At 41.7% G+C, this 23608-nt stretch overlaps 1 protein-coding gene across 1 annotated transcript in view; it reads left to right on the top strand.

Annotated features, from left to right (window-relative positions):
* Positions 1-23608, top strand: part of LOC115818805 (alpha-1,6-mannosylglycoprotein 6-beta-N-acetylglucosaminyltransferase B-like) — a 75234-nt gene that overhangs the window by 27426 nt on the left and 24200 nt on the right. Inside the window, exons 5-8 of the mRNA XM_030782292.1 lie at positions 1557-1633; positions 1757-1927; positions 3683-3847; positions 10146-10315. Coding sequence (XP_030638152.1) covers positions 1557-1633; positions 1757-1927; positions 3683-3847; positions 10146-10315 — 583 coding nt within the window. The remainder of the gene's footprint in view (positions 1-1556; positions 1634-1756; positions 1928-3682; positions 3848-10145; positions 10316-23608) is intronic.

Consider the following 23608-nt stretch of genomic DNA (forward strand, 5'->3'; position numbering starts at 1 on the left):
AATGGTGCATTGCTCAGGCAGATGGAGAACTGTGGATTTAAGTCCTTTTTTTTTTTCTTTGCATTTACATTTTATTGCTTTCTCAGACGCTGTTGATTTTTTCTGTGTCCACCGCTGTGCTTTAATCGCACCATAAATAATTCGCCTGCTCTCTCGACGGATGCGGATGCATTTGTTTCTTGAAGTTGAGAGAAAGCTCATTCTCCAGTGCTTTCAAATTCACCATTCTCCTAGCTTAGTGATTATAAAACAGTTTTAACAGTTATTCTCCAGCGTTTCATATGCAAAGAGAGGCCATTTTGTGTCGAGAATTGTTAAGTCTTGGAGATATTGAACGGTTTACATTATGATTCATCATGAAGGTCGATTTGTTGTGAGGATGTGTTCATCTCCATTCTATTCCCCATCCCCTGCGGTGCGTTATGTAGCTCACTGCGACACTTTTAATCGGCAACCCTTTCTGGTTACTGTTGTAATCGAGTCAAATGCATCGTAATCTTTTTTGTGCACAGTCTTGTTCCTTTCGCGACGAATGGCTGCAGGGACTGAAGCACCCTCTTGTAGCCTTTCATTAGGCAAATGGAAGTAGTCTGAGTCAAGATCTCCAGCTTGAGCACCACCATCAATCTGGAGCTCCCCTGCTAAGATGGCACTCTCACTTGCAGAGAGTAGCTTCACTCGGGAGGCAGTTAGCTAACTCAATGGAGCAATTAATGCGATGACTTCAATTTCAATGAACAAGAACCATCTCTATAAAACAAACTGTGTGAGATGTCTCCCTCCTTCTGTGCTACTGAATGGTGTGTCCTATACAGCTCATCCCATGCGAGCACCAGCTTCACCTGTGGTCATAGAAACATGGAGTAACAAAGCTTCACCCCATCTAACACCTGAGTTATAAAAAAAAAAGGATAATAAACAATTTGGGGATTTTGGCATGTCTTTGGCATGCTTTCTCTCAAAGTGTTTATAAATAAATACGTGTTAAATAACTGTTTATACTTTATGATAGCTTTGTCATACTTCTGTAGCTATCTTCATCAGCAGTCATCTTTGGCTATTTGCGGTGATGTTATGATGTATTTTCTTTCACTGAAATATTGCATTGGTTAATTGGTGATTCTGCGCTTGAATCTTGTACTTACAATGTAGTTACAATAATGAGTCCATAAAACATTCTTGTGATGTTTTATGATAGCCAAACATGTTGTGACCTCTTATAGAGTTATGATTAATGTAAATTTCTCTTAATCCACAAGTTCAATTTTAGCTATTACTTAGACACTTTAGAGGGCATGTACCTGCCTAAAACAAGCCATATGATGAATTATCCCTGCCTCTTACTCCCCCATAATAATTTTTACATGTTGGCTTCAAATGAACTGTGACCATTTTATTTATGACTTGTGCGCAAGTAAAGTCCACAGTAAATCTTGTGTAAATGCACATGTGTTATGCCTATATTATATTATATTATATTATATCTTTGAATGACTGTTTATCTGTGGCACTGCATCTGTTGATATAGTAATGTTATCTTATGAATCCTTGTTCAGTGGTCAGGGATGGGACATCAGGCCAGTGTGAAGTTCCCAGAGATCCACGCTTTCCTGACTGCCCTGGTAAAGTGGATGTGAGTTTCACCGATCCATCAGTACATCCATATCTTTAATCCAGATGCATGTGTTGAAAAACTTCAGTGGTATGTATATTCCTTTTGATCCAAACCTATAACCCCCTGACTGTTGCTGCCCAGTGGATGCGTGCCCGTTGGACATCTGACCCCTGCTACGCCTTCTATGGTGTGGATGGTTCGGACTGCTCCTTCCTCATCTACCTGAGCGAGGTGGAGTGGTTCTGCCCCCCGTTACCCTGGAGGAACCACACAACCTCCCCCACTGTACGCAAGAGCTCCACCAAGAGGCAGGTGTGTATATCAGAGTAACGCACTCTCCTTCTCTAATTCCACAGCAAGATCTCCTACCAGAGACACACTAATATATAAGAACATTTTATAACAAAATCACTTTGGTACAATCTGGGCTCATACTGATAAAGCTGCTTTCCCTGAGCACCCAAGCAAGGCCTGAGTCTATTTAAGAATAATGTGTCACAAAGCACACTCAAATACATCATGCTGAGCACATCTGGAGATAAACGACACGCATATGGAATTATACTTAAACCACTCATGCGTGGCTCATGTGTGGGGGCGCACACACATATGCACCCCCCCCACACACACACACACACGCACACGCACGCACGCATGCCCACGCACCCACACCCACGCACACGTACGCACACACACACACACACACATCCAGATGCCCTCTGTCTAACCTCACTCTGTATTAATATTATAATTGTTTACCTCTCTCTTTCGCTTCCCGGTCCTCTCTCTCTCTCTCTCTCTCTCTCTCTTTTACGTTTTTTCTTTGCTCACCTATTCCTTCTGGCACTTTTCTGCTGTGTGCACAGGGCTCTGTGCACACAGCAGAATGAGCTCTGACTTTAATTCCTCCTGTAGCCTGAATCCCTGATGCTATTTACAGAAATATGTTCTAGGCTATATTCACGGTAGTATGCTGGAAGGTTGCTTAGCTTTCAAAAACAATCCCCCAACCAGTACAGTCTTTCCCATCTGATGTCTGGCACATAGAGAAAGGCACGCTACAGCTACAATTTAATGCCCATATATAACAAAGTGTGAGAGTTTGATGTATTTGCTAAGCCATAAAGCATGCACACACAGATTAATGTTATATGGAATATCCCTCAGTGCGTTTGTGTTAGTCATTATTTTCTCCTCTCTAAAGCCTTTCAAGTCCACCTAAGTAGTCTTTATGTGATCCAAATATTAATAAAGCTTCACTCTTTACATTATTAAAAAAAGAAAAGGGGGGAAAAAAAACTCAGCTATATCACATGTCCATATAAATGCAGAGTGCTAGTGTTCTGATTTAATTAGACACACACACACACACACGCACAGAGTTATCACTATGTGATACTCTTAAAATTGTAACCGTTCTAGGAGTCCTAGGAGATCTGTTTGTCTTTTGACATGTTGTTTTCCCTCAGAGAGAAAGAGCTGTGTTAGCACCTCTGAATCTCTGTAAAATCATACATAAGCAGACACATACTCGCACACACTTACACACTTACACCTGCACACAAACACGTGCGCACACGCGGAGATTAATACCTTCTCTATGTGTACAAAACTGGAGACTCTGCTCCTCGGGTCTGCTTGGTAGTGTAATTAACAACACACACAGCTTTATTTATATGCTGCTTAGGATGATTGGAATTGACTGTCTGCAGCATAAACTTTTTATGATTTGAAATTAATATGTGATTGTCTTGAAATGATCTGGTCAGCCTTTAGCTATTAGCCATTAGTCAAGATAAATAGCGTTGTAAACATGTACTCTAAAAATGCAGTCCAAAACATTTCACGGCGAGCTGCTTACTGCCTTAGGTCACGATGATCAAGGGCCGTTAAGTGACTCTCGTTATTCAACCTCCTCTCATCCTTCTCGTCATTTGCTCTTTTCTCCTCGCCTTTATGCCTCTCTCTCTCTCTCTCGCTCTCTCTCTCTCTCTCTCGCTCTCTCCCTCCCTCTCTTTCTCGCCCTCCCTCCCTAACTTGCTGTCTTGCTTTCTTTCTCTGCTGCAGGCGGCTTTTCGTACAGACCTCGGCGCTCTTCTGGAGCAGGTGGGGACGGGGAAAGAGTCCCTCAGCTTCATGAAGAGGCGTATCCGGAGGCTAGCCGCGCAGTGGGCCACCGCCGCGCAGCGGCTGGACGTCAAGTTGCGCAGGCGATGGAGAGAGCAGAAGAAGGTGAGAAACGAGCGGAGGCGGTTGATTTCGTCTTCATTTGTGTAAAAAAAAAAAAAAAATCATACCCACCCTTGTCTTTTACTTCTCCCCAAATGTTTCCCTCTGAAGTTTGTCTCTCAGAGACTCTGAGCTGTTTTTTTTTTTTTGGGGGGGGGGGGGGTATTGTTGTTCATTCCCGTTGTACACGTCTTTGTCCCTTTTTCATGGGAATCTCTCATTACTTTCACGATGGGATCAGTTTTCTACCGCTGCTGCGGAACTTTCTTAAATCCCAGCCCTCTTTTTACTGCCACAGTGGGGCTTATTCTCTACCGTTTATGTATTAGAGTCTCTCTCAAACTCCGCTATAAGGATATCTCTGTCTTCACAGTGGGGCTTCCTGTATAACTCCACCGCGCACAGAAAAATTCTCCGGCGTCACGTGAACGTTAAATGTGTGTGTACACGCAGCTGTGCGGACTCACATATTCACTTCTTGTGTTAAAAATAGCATTGTGGGGCTCATTCAGTGCTCCCTCTGTTTGGGCGTGTCAACCTATGATGACAGGCACTGTGCCAGGAGAGCCTCTTTATTTTAGGTTCAGTGAGGTGACCTCTTTATCTTCGCCGAGGGACGATCCTTGGCATCTACTTACAGCGGTGAACAGTAAGCAGACAATACAGCATTCACACTCGCTTTCACATGTCAGGACTTATCTTCTCCAAATAAGTTTGCAAACCCAGAATAACTGCCGTCCTTAGATTTATCTTTCTCCTCTCTCAGATACGTGAAATGGATTTTTTTTTTCACCAGGTGCTCCTTTTCCACAATATCTCTCTGGCTGTTTTCTGGAGTTTTTTTTTTTTTTTTAATTATCGTCCATAATTAGGAAAAAGCAGGAGCCGGGGTGTGTTTACGGTCGGCTGTGGGTAAGAGTTTGAGTAAAATCAACAAAGCAGAGAGGAGGAGGAGAGACTCGATTGTAATTTCCCATCTGATCCCAGGTGCCAAAAGCTGTGTCTCTAATTCTTTGTGTTGGTTTACCTAAAGGGTCTCACAAGCTCCTATCTTCAGCTTCTCCATATATATGTTTGCCTTTGAGTTTTTTTTTTTCTCTCTCTCTGAGGTTGTGAGACTTTTCGGTCGTTATTTATGTATCTTTGTGCCTTTCTCCTGCAGCTGTCTCCTTGTGTTTTCCATGGGATTCAGTCTCTTTTTCTGCCGTGGGGTTTACTTGTATCCCAGACCTCCTTGTACTGTTATTACGCATCTGATTTCCGGCTGCCGATAGCTATGCCTATAACTAACTTCTCCTTGTGACGTCGCTGTGTATGTGGAGTTAGTGGGGTGTGTGAAGATTAGCTATTGGGGGTTTATGTTGCTGTAAATGTTGCACTGTGGCTAGTGTAGGGCTCGCGGAGGCTCTGTGCTTGGCAGAGATTTATGGAGTTCTCTGTGTGTCATTACCAAGCTGGCATTTACTAATCATAGCTAAACTCCACCGCACTCCATTTCCCATCATTCCTCATGAACAGGAACACATTTATCAGAGGTACACTCTTGAGAAGGACGTGAGTCGGCGATTAATCAAAGCTAATTAACGGCTGTCAAGCTCGTTTCAGAGAGCCCGCGGAACCATACTCTGTAGTGTTCAGAATTTGCATTGCCTCGCTTGTCGGGGAATAAGAAGAGGACTCACAGAGCCGTGCAGTGCTATCCGTCCTCATTAGGACGCAAAGCTCACAATCGCGCTCCGCCCCTTCTCCTTGCACTCCATCTGGGCTGTGGTCAGTTTGGTCAGGGACCAGTTCTGCACACATCATTAACTACTGTATGGTGCTATACAAACATTATGCATTCTAAGCGCTTTCACTAGGGCTCCCTGGACTATCTCAAACTTAGTACGGAATACCACAGTTTTATTAGGTAAAAGGACTGTGTTGTTTTGCTTCATTTTCTGTTCTGAACTCGGCTAAAGCCAAAAGACTGAAGAAATTCACTGCAGTGCGCTTTAAATTCACTCTGAGAATGAAAAGGAAAAAAAAAAAAAAAACAGTTTTATTTCCTTGAAGGCTGGTTTCTTTTCCCTCAACATTTCTGATGCTGGAGTAACTTAGTATTCTGCTCTGCTTTTGAGTTCCAATAGATTTCTGCAGTTTGCTTCCTTTCCCTTAGTTTCATTTGTGTAGAGTTAGTGTTCCTGGAGTTGGAATAATAACAGCAGATTGTTTGGGCAACAGAGTGTGTGTGTGAGAGAGAACTCTCTGATTCACTGCTGTCTGCAGGCATCCATACTTTCCCCCTCTACAGCAGATACTAAGACAGCGAGTCTCCGGAGAGTGGTGGGGGGGAGGGGGAAATTGGTCCCTTTCTGTGATTCCATTATGGAGAAATAAATTATTCCAGTCCTGTCTTTCCTCCGGTTGGGGCTAGACACTTTGGCATAAGACGTCTTTTTTCCTCTGGTTACTGTGTGAGGGACTTCAAAAAGCTACTGGCTCTGAGATATTCTTGCTCCTGCCAGCAGCTCTAGGTGAGGTGGGAAATTAGAACTGCTTTGACCCCCCAAAAGAACTTACCAGAACGCTCGCTCTCTCTCACGGCTATCTTATTTAAAGTGAAGCGATACACAAGCAAAGCTGAGACAGATAAAGCACTTACAATTAAACGATTAAAAAAACCCTGCAACTTGTTCTTTATCATAATAAATGAACCCTTTAGACTTAAATGAAAATTGATTAGAGCCATAATCAAATGCCAGAAAGAACTCCCTACAATGGCAGCTACTTGCTTTAACACGCAATGACAAAAGAGATGAGATGGAGCATAAGAAGACAGAAACGGGAGATAATGTCAATCATTCGTCATTGGACCAACAAGATGCTTGATGCCGTGAAAGAAAATAATCCCCTCTTTGCACGGAGGCTGTCGACAGTGGCGTTTGTTGATTGGCTCGAATTGTCATTAATTCACACCGGCATTGATTTTCCTTCCCTATATGCCCCACAATGGGATCAGACCTCTCCCCCTTTTCACTGTTAGTCACAGCCTATTCGCAGAGAGACTAGGTGCCACGACTAATCAAGCGCAGTTTTATAAGCTCCAAGTCCACCTCACATTAATGTTAATTAGAAAGGCTTTCAGTGACAGTTTGACCAATTCAACGAGACACTAATAGATGTTGAACTGGGGTTTGCAGAGCTGAATACCAATTGGAATTTATTCATCCCATTCAACATTCTTGAAATAAAATTGCATTTTTTTTTCTTTTTTTGCCACGAAGCTGTGAAAATTGCTCTTCTTAGTCCCATTCAATGCCTTATGAAGGGTCATACTGACCTACAAACCATCAAGAGAAAAAGTTCTTGCGAGGGAGGTGACATATGTGCCCACCAGCTGGGGGTCAGAGGGGGTGTATTAGCTGTGACATGGCACTTTCGTCCTGAGGAGGTACCAGATGCTTCTATCCCCTGGCACTGTCCACCTTAAACCCAAACCCAAGGGCTAACCTTTGGCCATGTTCTCATTAGTATTCTATTAGTGTTAACATTAAGGCATGTTACAGAAGCAGTGTCTGCCACATCGAGCTGCCAGAAAGACCTTTCTACCATGAGCTCAGACCCACACACACACACACACACACACACATTTCTCCCCTCTCCCACCCTGTCTGTGTGTCACTGTAGCCAAGGTCATCTACTCCGTGATGCACGTCACGCTAGACCAGGACTGGTAAACAGGGCTCTGTGCTCTCCCTGTGCAAACGATGACTTATCTCTCAGACACACAGTGTCTGGGTCCCCGCTGCACTCAGCCACACCGATGATACTTAACACACTCACATGATTCAACAAACACGGGGAAAACACACATCGGCTCAGTCCGCTCTCGCAACGCAGTTCATCAGTGTGATAGAACAAGCGCCATGGAGACGTTTCACTGAAAAATGAACTTTTAGATATGGATATGGCACATCCATCAAAAACCGACGTGATTTTGGTGTTCTTTTTATCAAGAGTGGCAATGCGCAAGTAGAGTCTTATCCGTTTCCCTCAGGGAGCGATGACTGCTTGGAGTTTGTTCTTGCATTCTTTTTCCAGTTTCTCCAAAAAAACGTCACTACATTTTTTTTTTTTTTCCCGCTCGTTCAAACACCTTCTTCCGAAAGTGACTGAGGTTCAAATTATGCCTCACTTTCTCAGTCATACTGAATTTTAAGCCTCCTGGGATTCACGGTGGTGAAATGTCACTATAAGGTGGTTGTGTGAAAAAGAGATGGAAAAGGTTGGAAAGAGCATTACTGGAGAAGTCAGTCTCATCACTGCAAAAGAAAAGAAGCCAGACGCCCACATGCCAAACAACTCACATGGGAACAGTTGTAATATAACCAAAAAAAAAAACCTCTCTGTTGCATTATGCTAACAACTAAGCAAAGTTAATGTTAGTGTTTTGCGTTTTGTGTGTGTCTGTTTAATATTCTACCCTAGGAGCTCCTAACTTCTTTTGCCAGCCGAACCTCCTCGCCTTAAATTGTTTTCCTCAACAAATCCCTTGAAATTGTTCATATATATATATATATATATATATATATATATATATATATATATTTTTTTTTTACGAGTTTAATTGACATTGACATTTCCATCACAATTTCACAAACCCCCTGAAATACCGTCGCAAACCATTTGGGGTATGCAAACCCCTGGTTGAAAACCTTCCCTTTATACACAACAGGTGTTTTATAATTATTATATATTATAATATTTATACTCATCTGTGAGCACGGGCAGTGTGGGCTCGTGGAGAGGACAACTGCTGAGACAACACAGACCTCTCACGGCTCGCTTTGTTCTGCCGAGAACTTTTACTTCTCGGTGTTTGTGGAAGTATAACACAAAACAAATCATGGAGCTTGATTTTGGCAGTGGTTTCTTCTAGGGCCCTGGAGGAAGAAACTGGAATTGATCTCAAATGCAACATAACACATTATTTGTAGAGCTCTGTTTAATCATCCTCCATTTCTATTCATTTGCTGAGGAATTAGCATTGGCAAATGAAGATAGATGCAGGCAATTCCTGTGAAGTAGAATACTTACTTTCTAAACTAATGCATATGTTTGAGCTGGTTGAGGAGTCTATTGCAATGCATGCGGTGATTGTCCTAGTTTCCCAGTGCGCAATTCTGGAATGTGTACAGGCCCTGAATAGCTTATACTTTGCCATCTGTAACACATATTGTAATTAGATTTAACTGTTTTATTAAAGAGAAGTTAATTGCATGAGTGTATTAGATAAGAGAGATGTAAATTAGAGCCAGATACACTGGCTCACCCACTCACTCCCGCTTTGGGGGCGTTCAGTCAGTCAGCTTAATGTTCATCTTCTTGTAAATGTGCTGAAGATAGACTAAAGTTTAAAAAATGAATGGGGAGGATTTGAAGTAAGAGAGCAAGTTGAAAAATTTCTGAGAACCCACTCAAGAGAAAAACAGACCCGAAAATAAACAACAGCAAAAAAATATAGACATAAAACGAAACTAAATATCATTGTGTGGAAGCTGTTCTTCCTGTCTCTTTCTCTCTACTTCCTTAGAGATTTCAGGTTGTTACTCTCCAATGGAGACTTCTTTTCTTTTGTCTAGATGACAAACACAAGATGGTGAATGATGCAGAGAGCAGAGGAGTGGAGCAAGCTACCAGGCTCTGAGTGGCAGGGGGACTTTTGGTGCATGTTTTCAGTGTAACTCTGGTACCACAGACAGAGGAAAGGAAAGAGAACCTTCTGGAACCCAATTAGGTAGTTCCCTGCCAGGCAAACTTTTAATCACTTCACAAAAGGCTGCAGCTCTGTATGACAGTTGGGTTCTCGCTTTCCAGTTCAGAGTTAGCTAATATAAGCAAAATGTCAACTGAATCTAGTGAACAGCCATCTTAAATGTTGGGATTCATATTTTTCATGAAAGTTTTCTTATATAAAGGGTTTTGAAAGTTCTTTATGCAATGGAGCTTCCCTGCGCATTTCCTTTGGCCAAGTTTGCAAAGACCTTTGATCCGGAAGACAGACATGTATCTTTTGTGCTTTCACTGGTAACATAGGTTAAATAATCGATAAAGATACATTTCATTTCCCATTACACATTTCACCTTGAAATTCCAGAATATTCTGTGTCTCATTATGTGACTCAAAGTTAGGTTTTTTTTTTTTTTTTTTGGCTGCATGATAAACGTTGCAATCCTTGGAAGATATCACATAATTCTTACATAGTATCCTGTGTCTTTTTTTCTAAGTTCCTGATCACTCTGGTTCATTTACTCGTAGATCCTGGTACACGTGGGCTTCCTGACAGAGGAGTCTGGGGACGTCTTCAGCCCGAAGGTGCTGAAAGGAGGGCCGCTGGGCGAGATGGTACAGTGGGCGGACATTCTGACTGCTCTTTACATACTGGGCCACAATCTCAAGGTTTCAGTCTCTGTGAAGGAGCTCCAGGGGTGAGTTCATCTTTTATAGCTGTTTCAGCGGGAGGTTGTGGAGGGGATATAAAATATATGATTTTCTTTTCTTTTTTTTTTTTTTTTTTTTTTTTTTATTTCTCAACACTTACATTTCTCGAGGAATCTCAGGCGCCGATGCTGGAAAAATTACAGTCAGAGAAAGAGACGGGCTGGCACCTTATCAAAAATATTTGATAGCAAATGTTTGTTTGTTTTTTTTTCCCCGACAATGTCCTCCAAAATGACTGAAGACTTTAGAAGCCGTTGTTTTTTTTGAATGCGGTGCTGCGCTTGACAGGGTTGGAAGCCTTCCAGTCATTTATGCTTTATCCGTACTGAACGGAAACAAGGCATTTTTGTTTCCTCAGGAAAAAATGATATTTTTAGTTTACAGTAATCAGCTCCAGTCTTTGTAGTTTGTTGGCAGTTGTGAGTCAGTATCAGCATGAATCAGTAGGAAGTAATAAATCTTTTTTTTTTTTTTCTTTTAAACCCTTTTTTTTTTTTTGTCCTGTTTGTATTTTCAAACTTGGCTTATTTTGCCATGCGCTGATTGCTGTTGATTTTGATTTTCTGGTAGGCTAGCAGGTTGTAGCGTTATGTCATTTTTCTCTCCAGTCAGCAGGCTTTATTTTGTCGTTAAGTGATGCGAAGTGCACGCTCGACAGCCATAAATCTGTTCTGTCGACGCCGCCGAGGTCTCGCACGCCGGCGTGTTGGGCTTTCAAAACCGTACCGAGACACTGTAAATCAGAGAAGAGTCCCTCCAACCCTGCGAGGAGTGCTCGGAAACCTCCCGTGGAGATCTAACAGGTTTTGCCCTAGCTCCTGGTCATAAATAGCATCATCTCTGCTTTGTGTGTCTGCCTGTTTCTGGGAAGGGCCAATGTAGGATGAGATGAATCTTAGAGTGTGGGCCGGCCACCGGCGAGTCAGCGTCTCCATCATTCACCCCCCTAAGTGAAGGTACCTTCGTCAGGCGTGTTTTATGGACGCACGTATGAAAGCGTGCGGAAACGTGCTCGCATAAGTTACTCACGCCATGTCATTGCTACTGAAAACCCCATTCTGGGTAGACGGATAGCGATCCACCCCCCCCTTCCTCCTCCCCTCCTCCGTCTGCCTAGGTGGGTAGTTATGGCAATATATCAGAACCTATTGAGAGGAGCTCGACACTCATCAGTTTTTCAGTGCCTCTGTGGCAGGGCGAAAGAGAGAGAGAGAGAGAGAGAGAGAGAGAGAGCGAGAGAAAGAGAGAGAGAGAGAGAAGAAGGGAGGAAAATGTGAATACTTGGCATTCACCGTGACCGATGACTGAAGAACATTTTAAACCCATCTTTGAGTCCATATTTGTGTCAGTAGAGTTAAATGTGAGGGTTGACATTTTATAGATCGTATCAGTTCAAACCACTTCATTTATCTCAGAAAAAAAAATGTATTTTTGTAAGTTTTCTGTTCCGTACCATACGCAATGCTGCTCTCTGTCTGTCTCTCTGTTTCTCTGTCTTTCTCACTCTCTCTCTCTCTCTCTCTCTCCCTCTCGCCCTTCTTCTCGCCCTCTCTCTCTCCCTCTCCCCCTCACTGTGTCTGTTGCTCCATTTCCAGGGCAATAGCGTGATGGAGGGCCAGCTGAGGTTTACAGGCTAGCTAGACATCACTCAGTTTCAGTCCATTGCTTCTGTGTGTGTGCGTGTGTGTGTGTGCGTGAGTGTGTGCGTGTGTGTCCAAACTCCATCACAAGATGCTGACAAAATGCCTCTCTTTCACTAATATAGATCCGTCACCAGTGGAGTACAAACCTTGGAAAACTCCCAAACAAAGAATGCACAATCGTTTTATTTGTTCACCGTGAACTCTCTCCACTATCCTTTTATTTCCCATGGCCCTTGGTTCATTGAAGCAAGGAAAATTGGTATTTTTATTAGACTGACACAGTATTAACACCAATTTTGCTGTCAAGGAGCGATGCAATTATTTTTTCTTTCTTTCCCTTCTAATTTGTCTTCAATATACAGTCGGAGCCATATTGATTTTTAGTAGTTAACAAAACTAGACAAACAAATGATTTTGTGCAGTTGGCATTTTAAGCTCTTGCTCCATTTCGTTTCTCTTCTTCACAATTAGAAACGATTTTCAACTACTCCTCATAAAGACGCTCTGAGATACCTGTTGTCATACTATTTGAACAGGCCTGCGGGGAAAAACCGAAGTCGTACAACTCCCTCTCTTCAACGAAATAGAATTCATCCATTCATACATTCGTACGTGATGTGGATAGCTTCCATTTGTCACTGCATGCTCCTCACAGTTGGCTAAACCAATGTATAATCTTAGAAGATGCTTGGTCGAAATTGCAACGGTATTGATAGTTTAAGAGTAATTGAATCCTTCAAATAAATCTTTGCATTAACTCGGTTCTCTATGGAATAGGTAAGCAAGTATTTACAATATCTTTGCTGTAGTTGGTATAAAGAGAGTGTCACTGAAGGTACTGTATAACTACAGAGAAGCTAGGATATTTCCCCAGTTTTGCCTCCGCCCAGTTTCCAGTTTAACTTCCATCTCCCATGCTAGGCTTGAATAGAGTGAATAAGAGTGCTAGACACATCAGTGAATTCTCACATCCTGGCCCACTTTGTTAGTGTTTTGGCAAAATATCTGCATTTCGATCTGATCGTACCCAGGGCAGGAAACACAATATGAAGAATATTTTATTGGAGGCGAAATCTTGTTTCAAATGGAGGGATTTCTCGTCTTTGGTGCGCGCATAGCCGGTATTGATTTTTTTTTTTTGAAGACAGTCCGCCGTATACAAAAGCAAGAAAATAATCAGCCCGTGTGTACAGATTTAATCTCCCCGGAGTTTATTCTTTAATAAAAATTTTGTTTTCAGAGAAGACGAGAGAAGGAAAACAAAACAAAAAAAAAGAAGAAGAAGAAGAAGAAGAAGAAAGTTGTTTTCACGGAGCGTCACTTGGAACACGTGTGAAGCTGTGAGAATTCTCAAATTGGGCTGCAGTCACTGTGGTGTGCATTAGTTATTCATAAATGAAGACGTAGAAGAATTCCCGCCGGTGTCTTTTACAACGTCTTTGGTTTTCAGCTTAACTCAGATCAATCCCTCTTCATTCTATTCCAGCTCCATTTTAGAGTCTTTATAACACAGGCATTTAACAGAGATTCACTGTCTATTGCGCTTCAAGACAAAATGACTTTACTATACTTATTGCACACTAGGGGACCTATACAATGGATTTGTCTCTTAGAAGGTATCTTTCCATATAAAAACTCTCTCTCTCCTCAGTGTCTGAGTTTATGTCGAGCTTGATTACTATTGATGTAGGAGTTAGGCTACCAGCATATAGGGCCTCCTATCTACCCCTCTTTGTCTTCCCATCTCTCTTTTTCTCTCTCTCTCTCTCTCTCTCTCTCTCTCTTTCTCTCTCTCTCTCTCGCTCGCTCTCTCCTTCTCTCTCGCTTTCTCCTTCTCTCACACTGGCAATTTACAGAAAAGTACTTCCCCCTTGGAAAGTGGAGTTCTGAAAGTTGTAAGCTGTTTAATGGACCTTCTCATGGCAGATGAGGACAGTGATTGGCTACTGCGGCAGTAGCCATGCCCTTTAATTGGTCACTAAGGGGCTGATTAGCCGAGATACAGTGAGAGAGGCTCACCTTTCAGAGTGGTTAGTGGAGGAAAAAAAAACCCCCTCTCAAATGACCCCTCTTTTAGCAACACGTACCAACTGTCAATTTACCATAATACATCTGTGAATACTGTCTCCACAGTGATGTAATATGATTTTTTTTTTTTTTACCAGTCAAATTACTGTATTCAGCGTAATGTCATAACCTTCTCCAGCGTCCCTCTCAGAGTAAACTGTGTATCAGACACAAGTGCAATAATGTTCCATATGAGAATGACAAACGACCGTCGTATTTCATTTAAATAGTCTGTTGTCTGTGTTTTACTGTGTCTTTGCAAAGGCGTAAAAGTAGACAGTGCGGTGGACTCTGGAAACGGTGTCCTATCTAGGTGACATCGATGCTCTCCTTTCTCACCATTTCATACCAGTCCCGGGGGACTGTTATCTCCATTATTATTTTAGGGTCACATTTAGGGAAAAAATAATTGAAAGAAACTGTTGTGTTTTTCTAATCTTGAGGTAGGGACATGTATTGCCTGACGTCTGAGTGAATGACACTCGGGTATGGTATATATCATTCTGGTATATATATATATATATATATATATATATATATACATATATATATATATATATATATATATCAATCATTCATTTGCTATAGAAACTGGGAGACTGCTTTGGAAGAGTGACCTTGATTCTTGTTCTTGTAATGGTTAGATAGAAGTGGCATTCCTCTTCACTTTCTGGGCCACTGCATTGCACATGGCAAGAATGTATCACATCCCTGTGGGTCTTTTGACGGTTCCCCTAGACCTTCTGCTGTCAAATTGCCCACACACACACACACACACACACACACACACACACACACACACACACACACACACACAGATGTGACAGCACTGTAGGATCACTCCACAGGCCACTGCAACACACAGTCTGTGGCCAGCTGTAACAGTTCTTGGGGCCACTAGATTGGAATTCCATGGAGACCAGTCTGATAGGGACATGCCCACAGAGCCTCAGGGTCCATAAAAGTGGTCAGCTTCTGTCAGATGGCTGCAGCAATGCAGCTTCTCTGTCTCTTCCCAGAGGTATGCCTTGTATCTTGTTGACTGCTGTGGTAGAAGAAGGACTACCCGCTATTGCTTGATAGGATTGAAGACTTGTTGTCGTTGTCGTTGTTGTTGTTATTGTTGCTGTTGTTGTTGTTGTTAAGCGAGCTCTGATACTTATGTTACTCTACAGAGTGAAAGGGTCAATGGAGTGGGTTGAAGTGACAGGGTTAGACGCGGGGTTGAATCTTGACAGAATGGAACTGAACAAAATTGGATGGAATGGAACCAAGCCTTTTTTTTTAAGATTATGCTTCAAATGCCTAGAATTAGGTCATCTCATGCAGTCACCTTTGTTAAAGTTTAGAACTTTCTCTTGGCATTGATTGATTTGGAAACCCTTAAAGGGGTCTTACCACAGGAATCAGCGTGTGCATGCTAATCGAGATCATTTTAATCTGCTCTACATGCAGTAAGACCTTTGAGATAGAGAGATGCATTGTGGGACAGAAAACTGCTGTGTGGAGGACTTACACAACAGAGTAAATTGACTGCACTGTTGGCTTGTGCTGAGTTCGCATTTTAGTGTTTGGAGATAATAGAATCGCATCATGGAGATGAGGCACAATTTGGAGTCAATTAGATTTTTCCCAGCGTGAGAAATATTACTATCTTCACTAGGTAGACATTGAAGTAATATATCTTTATTATTTACTGTCTTACGTCACTTGGATCTGCTGCGTAGGACAATGTGCAGTTCTCCAAAACTTCTCTAAGAAAAAAGAAAGAAAGGAAGAAAGAAAGAAAGAAAGAAAGAAAAGGATGAGCGTGTTCTTTTTTCTCTCTCTCTGTTTTGTTTCATGCTCTTTTATATGGGATAGCCGACAGACTGTTACAAAATCTGGGCCTTTATTCAGCCCCACAGAGCTGGATACATTCAGACTGAAGTTGTTCTAGAAGCTGTTTTTTTGCTATGGAAATGACAGATTGCACTGAGATAAATGTGGAGTTGCCTCATAAGCTGGGGGCTTTCTTCTGTCTTTCTTTCTTTCTTTCTTGCTTTCTTTCCTCCCCTCATTTGTCTTTCTCTCTTTGTCACCTACATACACATTCACACTTTCTCTGTTCCTTCATTTTCCTCACTTTCATGAGAAATACACTAGCGTCTCGTTCATGCTACCAGAAAACTTTACGCAACTCGAATGTCTGCATCACACATCCAACCTATACATTGCAAATGAAACGACGGTAATATATTATAGTTAGTAAATATTCCTTACATGCTATATATAGATTTGAATAATGCACGTGCTTGATGCCATTCTAATGGTTTTTGAGCTAGGTATGCATCACTTATCTTGATATAAAATATTATCATTCTCACAGACTTCCCATGTAATAACTTAATGTCCATGAATATATGTTTGGCATTTCAAATATTCTCAGTAATGTCATTTCTTACATCAACACCAATGAAATACTTTGAACGCTTTTTCACAATTCTTAGTATTTTGATTATCTCCAGCACATACATATTTTCTGTTCAGTGATGTCATATTCATCTCCGTGACCTCCGCACAGCAGTCAGAGAGAGAGAGTGCAAAAGGCCACGGGGTCGCAGCTCTAAGCCCAGTTGGGGGGCACTGATGCATGAAGGAATTCGCTTTTGAAGTCATTTTTAATCTGTCTTTTCGTTCACGTCCAAATTTTTTTTTTCCTTTAAAAATGCTCCTATTGAGCACATACTATTACATCTTCTCACATCTGAGAGAGCTCACTTAGTTCTCATTCGGTTATAGAATTTACGCAAATCTCATTATTTGATTCCATTTCCAATTCCATTTCTTTCTACCAGAGTGTATAATAGCCTTAAATTGCAGAAAGTAAGACGCTGTGATATCTTTAAAGGAGAAATGTCACAGTTAATTATTGAATTGTGTGAACGTGCCAAGGTGCTCTATTAATACTGTTGATTTCGCTTGCTCGGAGGGAAACAAAAATGATAATGGACTCGCTCTGTGAATGAGAATATGAGAATTACACATTGAGCTAATTATGAGAGAGTCAGGACCATTTAACTGGCTCCAGGCCTCTGATAGCAAAACCCCCTGATTGGAGGTTTACAATTCTAGGAATTATTCAAGCAGAGTACATAGGACAGAATCCCATGTCAGTTGAGTCAGGCTATTTGCAAGTGGCATTTAGCTTCACTGCCTGCGGTTTTGTCAGCCACGTCACAGACAGCAGTTTGTGCTTGGGAGGCCCTGGGTGACACGGAGGGCTAAGGTTTGAGTGCTAGACTGTCACTTTAGGTTTAAGACAACCCCCCCTCCCCCACACACACACACACACACTCCCAAGCCTCGTGCCCCCTCCTTCCTGGTTTTTCACAGAAGCAGACAGGTAATTAACCCTGGATGGATCATGAATTGAAAATGAGTCTTTCCTCTTGAAGATGTTGAGCCCGTGAGCAGTTGCTAGGTGATTTCTGCTGGCCTGTGACATTTCGGTTGCCGGGTGACATTATGCACTTGCACTGTATCCACTACACACGCACACACACACACACGCACACGCACACACGCACACACACACAGTTATCAACCTGTCAAAAACTGAACCTTGAGCCTAGGCTTACAGGCCATAGATAATGCTCCAAATGTCATCCCACTACATCCCTCTCACCTCTCTCTCTCTCTCTCTCCCTCCTCTCCCCCTTTTTTTCCTGTCCGCTATCCCCCTTTCCTCTGTCGTCTTCCCCTGTCCTTTCCTTCTCCTGTCCTCTCCTGTGTGTCGGAGCTGTCTGTCGTTGGGTTGAGGAGAGGGATGTATAATACCCTGTTAATCTGACATGTACACAGCCATTACTCAAACCCCAGGCTGTCAGCACAGCCCAGTCTGGGTCTGCATAATCCATTTAACGCCTTGTCTTTCATGGCTCCAGCTCCCCAATGCAGTGGAGCAAGTCTCCACCATTAATCTCATTTCACACACCCCCTCCACCCCCCCCCCCACCCCCCCAAACGGCATTACGATCCTCCTCTCCTCCACCTCCACCTCCTCCTCTTCCTCCTCCTCCTCCTCCTGCTCCTCTTCTTCATCTTTCATTCTCTGTTTGCACCACCCAGCTGTGCAGGGAAGAATAGAGAAAAAACAACGATTTAGAATGTTTGTCAGGGAGAAACTCGCGTGTGATTCAGTGTCTCTTATTTACACACCAATCATGCTGCCTCACACACGAACACACAGACACACACATTCACAATGTACAACGTTACACACATGATAGATGTATCAGGAGATGAGGTACTTGAAAAGGTAAGTGAAAACTGTGAAAAGCTACCTTGACCCAAATATGCACACCGCACAGATAAGTAACATACATTTTAAAAAGAACTCGTACTCTAAAGCCATTCAATTAGAGAGTCACTACAAGACCTCAGTCACTCCACTGTGAAACATTTAAGAGTAAGAGAGAAAGCACATCAATATGAATGATGATTAACTCTCTAGTGACTAAAGCTGTACTGTGGTTTGCAGGGGGAGAGTTGTAGGAGTTCTGCTTTTGTAGAGAGCAAGAAATTATATGAAATAATGAAATACAATATCTGAAGTGTTTTTGTGTGTGTGTGTGTGTGTGTGTTTGTGTTTGACTGATTGGATATTTCTCCCTTTTTTGCTGTCCATTTCTGCCTGGGCTGTCTTGCTGGTCAACTATTTTTATTAATACAGGACAACTATTGTTGTACTGCAATTACTCATTGCTTACTGTTATTTAGAGGGAGATGAAGCACAATTTGTTCGCCTGCAATGCTGCTGGACTCATTAATTAGATCAAGGGTACAATAGACTTGTCACTGATTTTTGTACCTGCAAGAATATAACAACCATTTTTACATTTCTCCACAACCAAAATGTCCTTTCTGTCATGTTCAGAATCTTAAGACGTATCCAAGATGCATTTTGACCATTGTCACCATATTGTTCAAACGGATAGTTTCTAAGCAAAGACACTTGAGATTTTAACGTGATTAATCCTCTGAAATCCGCCAGAACTTTCTCTAAAAAGCTAAGTCGCAACATCTTCCACCGAAAGCCTTTTAAGTTGAGGATGTATGTATTATTTAAGTTATTTTGTATTTCAGTTACATAAAACTGTGATTGGAGTTCGAGCTATACATTAAGGGAAATTGGAGCTTGAAACTTTAAGATTAGAAATCAAAATAAACTTTATTATATCCTCTTTACACGAATACAAGAATTAATGCCCTCTTAGAAAAGGTGTTACCTTTTTTCCAGTTCAATCAATACACATTTCATACTCTGAAATGCAGTTTATGGTTCATAACCCCGACCATGGATGAAAAGCATTAAGTTCTAGCTTTTAAGACGCGTACAACCCAAGGTAATTCCATTTTGAAGGTACACTAATATCCACTGTTTTCATATTTGGCTCTGTTTTATGCAGGGTATTATAGTTATCCGTCTCTTTTATTCTATCCAACCATGGAGGCCGTTAGTGTAGACTACACAGACCCCCCCCCCCCCAACCCCCACCCACTCACCCATTCCCTACTCCTCTTCTCCTCACCCTCCACAAGCTCTGTGAGACCTCCCCAGTAAGGTTAACTGTCATAAGGTTAAAACTGTTTACCAATTGGCTCTCTGTATTGGCCATCTGTCACTTTGACAAAAACGTCCCAACTTCTGGACAACTGATCTCGGTTGAGAAATTAGCAGATTAATCTTTTTTGTACATATTCTTTTACTTGTCAGAGTGTCGGAGTGTTCCCGTACTGATGACAAAGTACGAGAGCACTGAGTTTCAAAGACGTGAGTAAAACTAAAAAAAAGTACTCTAAATCCGTTATGGACTCTCACAACGCCACAGAAGCAAGCAACATGTATCCTTATATCAAAAAAGAAACAAACAAACAAAAAAAAATGTTTTTGATTGAGTCAGTAGTAGTTTAGAAGAGATGAGACAGCAGATTTACATATTCTGTTGAAAAGGAACTTGCTGATTTTCGTGAGAATTTTTTTTTTTTTTCCTTTTCCGTTTGCTTTCCTCGCAAAACACAAATGGTGCTACCGCATTAATCAGCGAAGGGTACATTGCTGCGTTTGTGAAGCTGTTTTGCAAATGAAGGGGAAAGGTAGACCAGCACCGTAGCACAATTCTGTCTGCTGAATCTCAGGTAGAAGTGTGTGCGTTTGCAGAAAACAGTGAAGCGGATTATGTTCAGCTGTATGCTGATACCCCACTGCTTAAATCAATTCTCTTGTTAACAGCTCCTTGGCATTTCTCAGCATTTCATCAAGTTCCTCTTCTTTCTTTCACTTCTGACTTGACTGTGAGCTCAGTGCAAGGAGAGAGAGAGAGAGAGAGAGAGAGGTGGTAATGACATCCATTCAAGCTTCTTCCAAGCGAGCGCCCTCGGGAGCGCCAGTGATTGCTAGGACGCTCCAGTTTGGTGTGTAAAATCCATTTAATTGGACAGTTATTTCCAATTGCTGTGTGACAGAGCGACACCTTTGCTGAAACGCTTTCCAGGGGTAGATACATACTGGTGCAGTCTTGTTTTTTTTTTTTTGTTGTTTTTTTTTTTCTTATAGAGACTTATATTTTTATGGAACTTTCCTTCTGTAGTTTTAGTTTGGCCTCAGGGTTTTCGTTCAAGTGCGATCATGAAACAGGAGAGACTAGTTCTCAGTTTAAATGAGAGCTGTACCCTCTAGACTACAGTCTGAGCTACAGAAACAAGAGGGTCTCCCTTAGTCCAATCCATCAAAAGCTTTCGCAAAACTCTAGCTCTCTATCAGACAGAACCAAGCGGTCGTGGTGAGAAGGAAAAAGGGTGATGGCCAGGGGAGATTTCCGTCATGGTTGACTGCAACAAAGGTGATTTATCTGTAAGTGCCTCTGTGGAAGCTCGTGGAGCTTAGCAGAACTGGAGAGAGAGAGAGAGAGAGAGAGAGAAAAAACGAGTGGCTCTTCTTTGAGAAGAAAACTCTTCATGTTCTGTCAGTCACCTGGTGAGAACTGAGGTTAAAGCTGTGCATTTATCGACATCCTGACTATGAGAAGTTTTAGAAGTTCAAGTCCCTGACCATAGCGCTATAACCCTCTGAAAATTCTAGAATATTGATGATTCTAGAATGTTTGAAAATCATATAACGATTTGTCGTCCTCTAGAGTTAGATATTTAGATGCTGGAATGAAATGTTTCAGAAAAGTTTTCAGCAACGTCAAGGACTGGCTGCCTCATAACGACATCCTCGTTATTTTGGGCTTGAGCTGCAGGCTGTGAGGAAACCTGCAGGTTAAGGAAACCTCAGGAATATCAGTTTCTCACTCTAGAATATTTTATACAACCAACAAATAAATGCAGTCTTCCGTATGTTGCGAAATGCAATAATTAACGTGCTCTGTGCTGCCCAATTTTAGTAGCATCTTTAAATGAGCAATTATCATTTGTGATTTGTGGTGACACTTAAATGAAGCACTATACAACAAGGAAGCAAACACTTAGAGCTCACTTGTTAATGTTCGACATGCTGAAACAGGCTTGAAGTAAAACGCAGGGTAAATTCTTCTTCTTTTTTTAATTTTTTTTTTTTTTTGGTACAAAATTATGAGCACCAAAGTGAAGTAAATTCTGTGTGAAAGTACCAAATAATTAAATAAATAACAAAATGGATAGGACGGCAGTTAAAAAGGCTTCCTCCGATTGAAACAGCTGCCGATATGATTAGGCAAAGAACTCTGTTTCACTTTAGCTGTGACTTTTGCCACTGACTGAATAACTGACATCATTTAAAGCCCCCATCACAGGCCCATATCCACACAAGGTTAGAGGTTGACTCACAGTGACTTACGGATTCCGTTGCCCCTAGCAACTATTATTTACAGCTATGCTTGTAGAGGGCAGACGTTCAACCCCCATCTGCTTTTACTGCAGAGCACAGTTCAGTTATGGAGATACCTGACATGGTTAGATACTGTTGCATCTGGTACCACTGACAACTGGTATTCAGGAACATCACTGAATCCTGTTTTTAAATGCAAAATTGTTGCTGATCTTTTGGGTTCAGATCAGTTTTGTTTTCTAGGGTTCATCTGTTCCCCTTTTTGTTTAGAGGTGTAAGAGATAAGAAGAGATGGAAGGCAGATAAAAAGATATATAGGTAATAAGTTGTGTAAATGGGAGGTCATTTTTCTTATTAATACAGCCACATGCAGTTTTAACATACCAAAGCACCGTGCCAGTCATTAAATCAGTTTCTGAAGTTCCTCAAGGCACGGAAACACAGCAGCTTAAATGATTCCTACTTTCCTCTCTTTCCACTGACTCTCTATCTCTCTCTCTTTTTTTATTTTATAAAACTTTTGATTGGTACCATCAACTTCCCCCGGTCGCCATTTGCTTCATACAGAGAGACACTCAAAATAGGGTCAAACTAATGCCACTTTGAGCTAAAATGCCCATACATCCTTTCTATGAGTAAATTGCCCATTTTGAAGCAGCCAACCTTGAAATTAAGTTGAGTGGGAGATGTGTTGATTTCAGTGAGAAATGGATCTCTCTCCTTCTCTTCCTCTCTTTTTCTCTCCCTCTCCCTCTCTCTCTCTCTCGCTCTCTCTCTTTCTCTCCCTCTGTGTTTCTCTCTCTCTTTTTCTTTCTGCTCATGTGGCAAGGCAGGGATGTAATTGAATTATGCAAGATGAAGACAAGCAGAATGTAATGATGGTTGTTTGTGCTGTTTTATCAGATTGATGTTGTAATGAGAGTCATTTTACATCTCTACTCTTTAGAAGAGTGAAGAGGAAAATTGACTTCTTCTCGGCACTGCTGGTGTTTGTCAGCAAGCACCAGACTGTGTATGCAGGAATAAAAAGAGGCATTTTGTGTGGTGTGCGTGTGTGTATGTATGTATGTTTTCCCTCATGTGTGTTTTGGTTTGATTTTTTTTTTTTTTTTTTTTTTAGTGTTGGCCTACTTCTTTCTCTGTGAGTACCGTAAACAATGAAGAATAGCGTTTTCAGATGCTAAATGGTATTGTAACATAATCCACCTGCGTTTCTCTCTTTCAGTCTAGAAAAAAGAAATTATTGGAAGACCAAGAGCGTTTTCCGTGCTTACACAGTTTCAAGCACTGTACAGTTGGTTGCACGAATGTTTTGAAATGTGTTTTTAGTCTTTGCCCTAGTATTTCAAAGTAATACTTGGAAAGTAATACTTGGAACTGGGCATTCCTTTTACAAACACATTAGCATAAAAAATGCAAGAAAAATATTCAAATTAAGCCTGTATATTATATTAGCATACAGTTCACATTGCTATATGTTTCTTCATCCTCTGTCTCCACAGCATCCTCCATCAGCTACCACTTTCAAAATTTAAATCTGAGAGCAAACCAGTCTAACCCCGGCCTTTCCGATTGAAATCAATAGCCTAATTATCGTTGTTTGTGTTCTGCATTGTCAGCAAGGCAGTCTAAATAAGGTCAGTTAGAGTTAGTTAAAGTGAGACACAAAGTAGTCACGTGTTTTGGGGGGGGGGGGGGGGGGGGTCTGCCTGTCAGAG

The sequence above is a fragment of the Chanos chanos genome, chromosome 8 (genome assembly GCF_902362185.1).
Source record: "Chanos chanos chromosome 8, fChaCha1.1, whole genome shotgun sequence".
In the NCBI taxonomy this organism is placed as follows: Eukaryota; Metazoa; Chordata; class Actinopteri; order Gonorynchiformes; family Chanidae; genus Chanos; species Chanos chanos.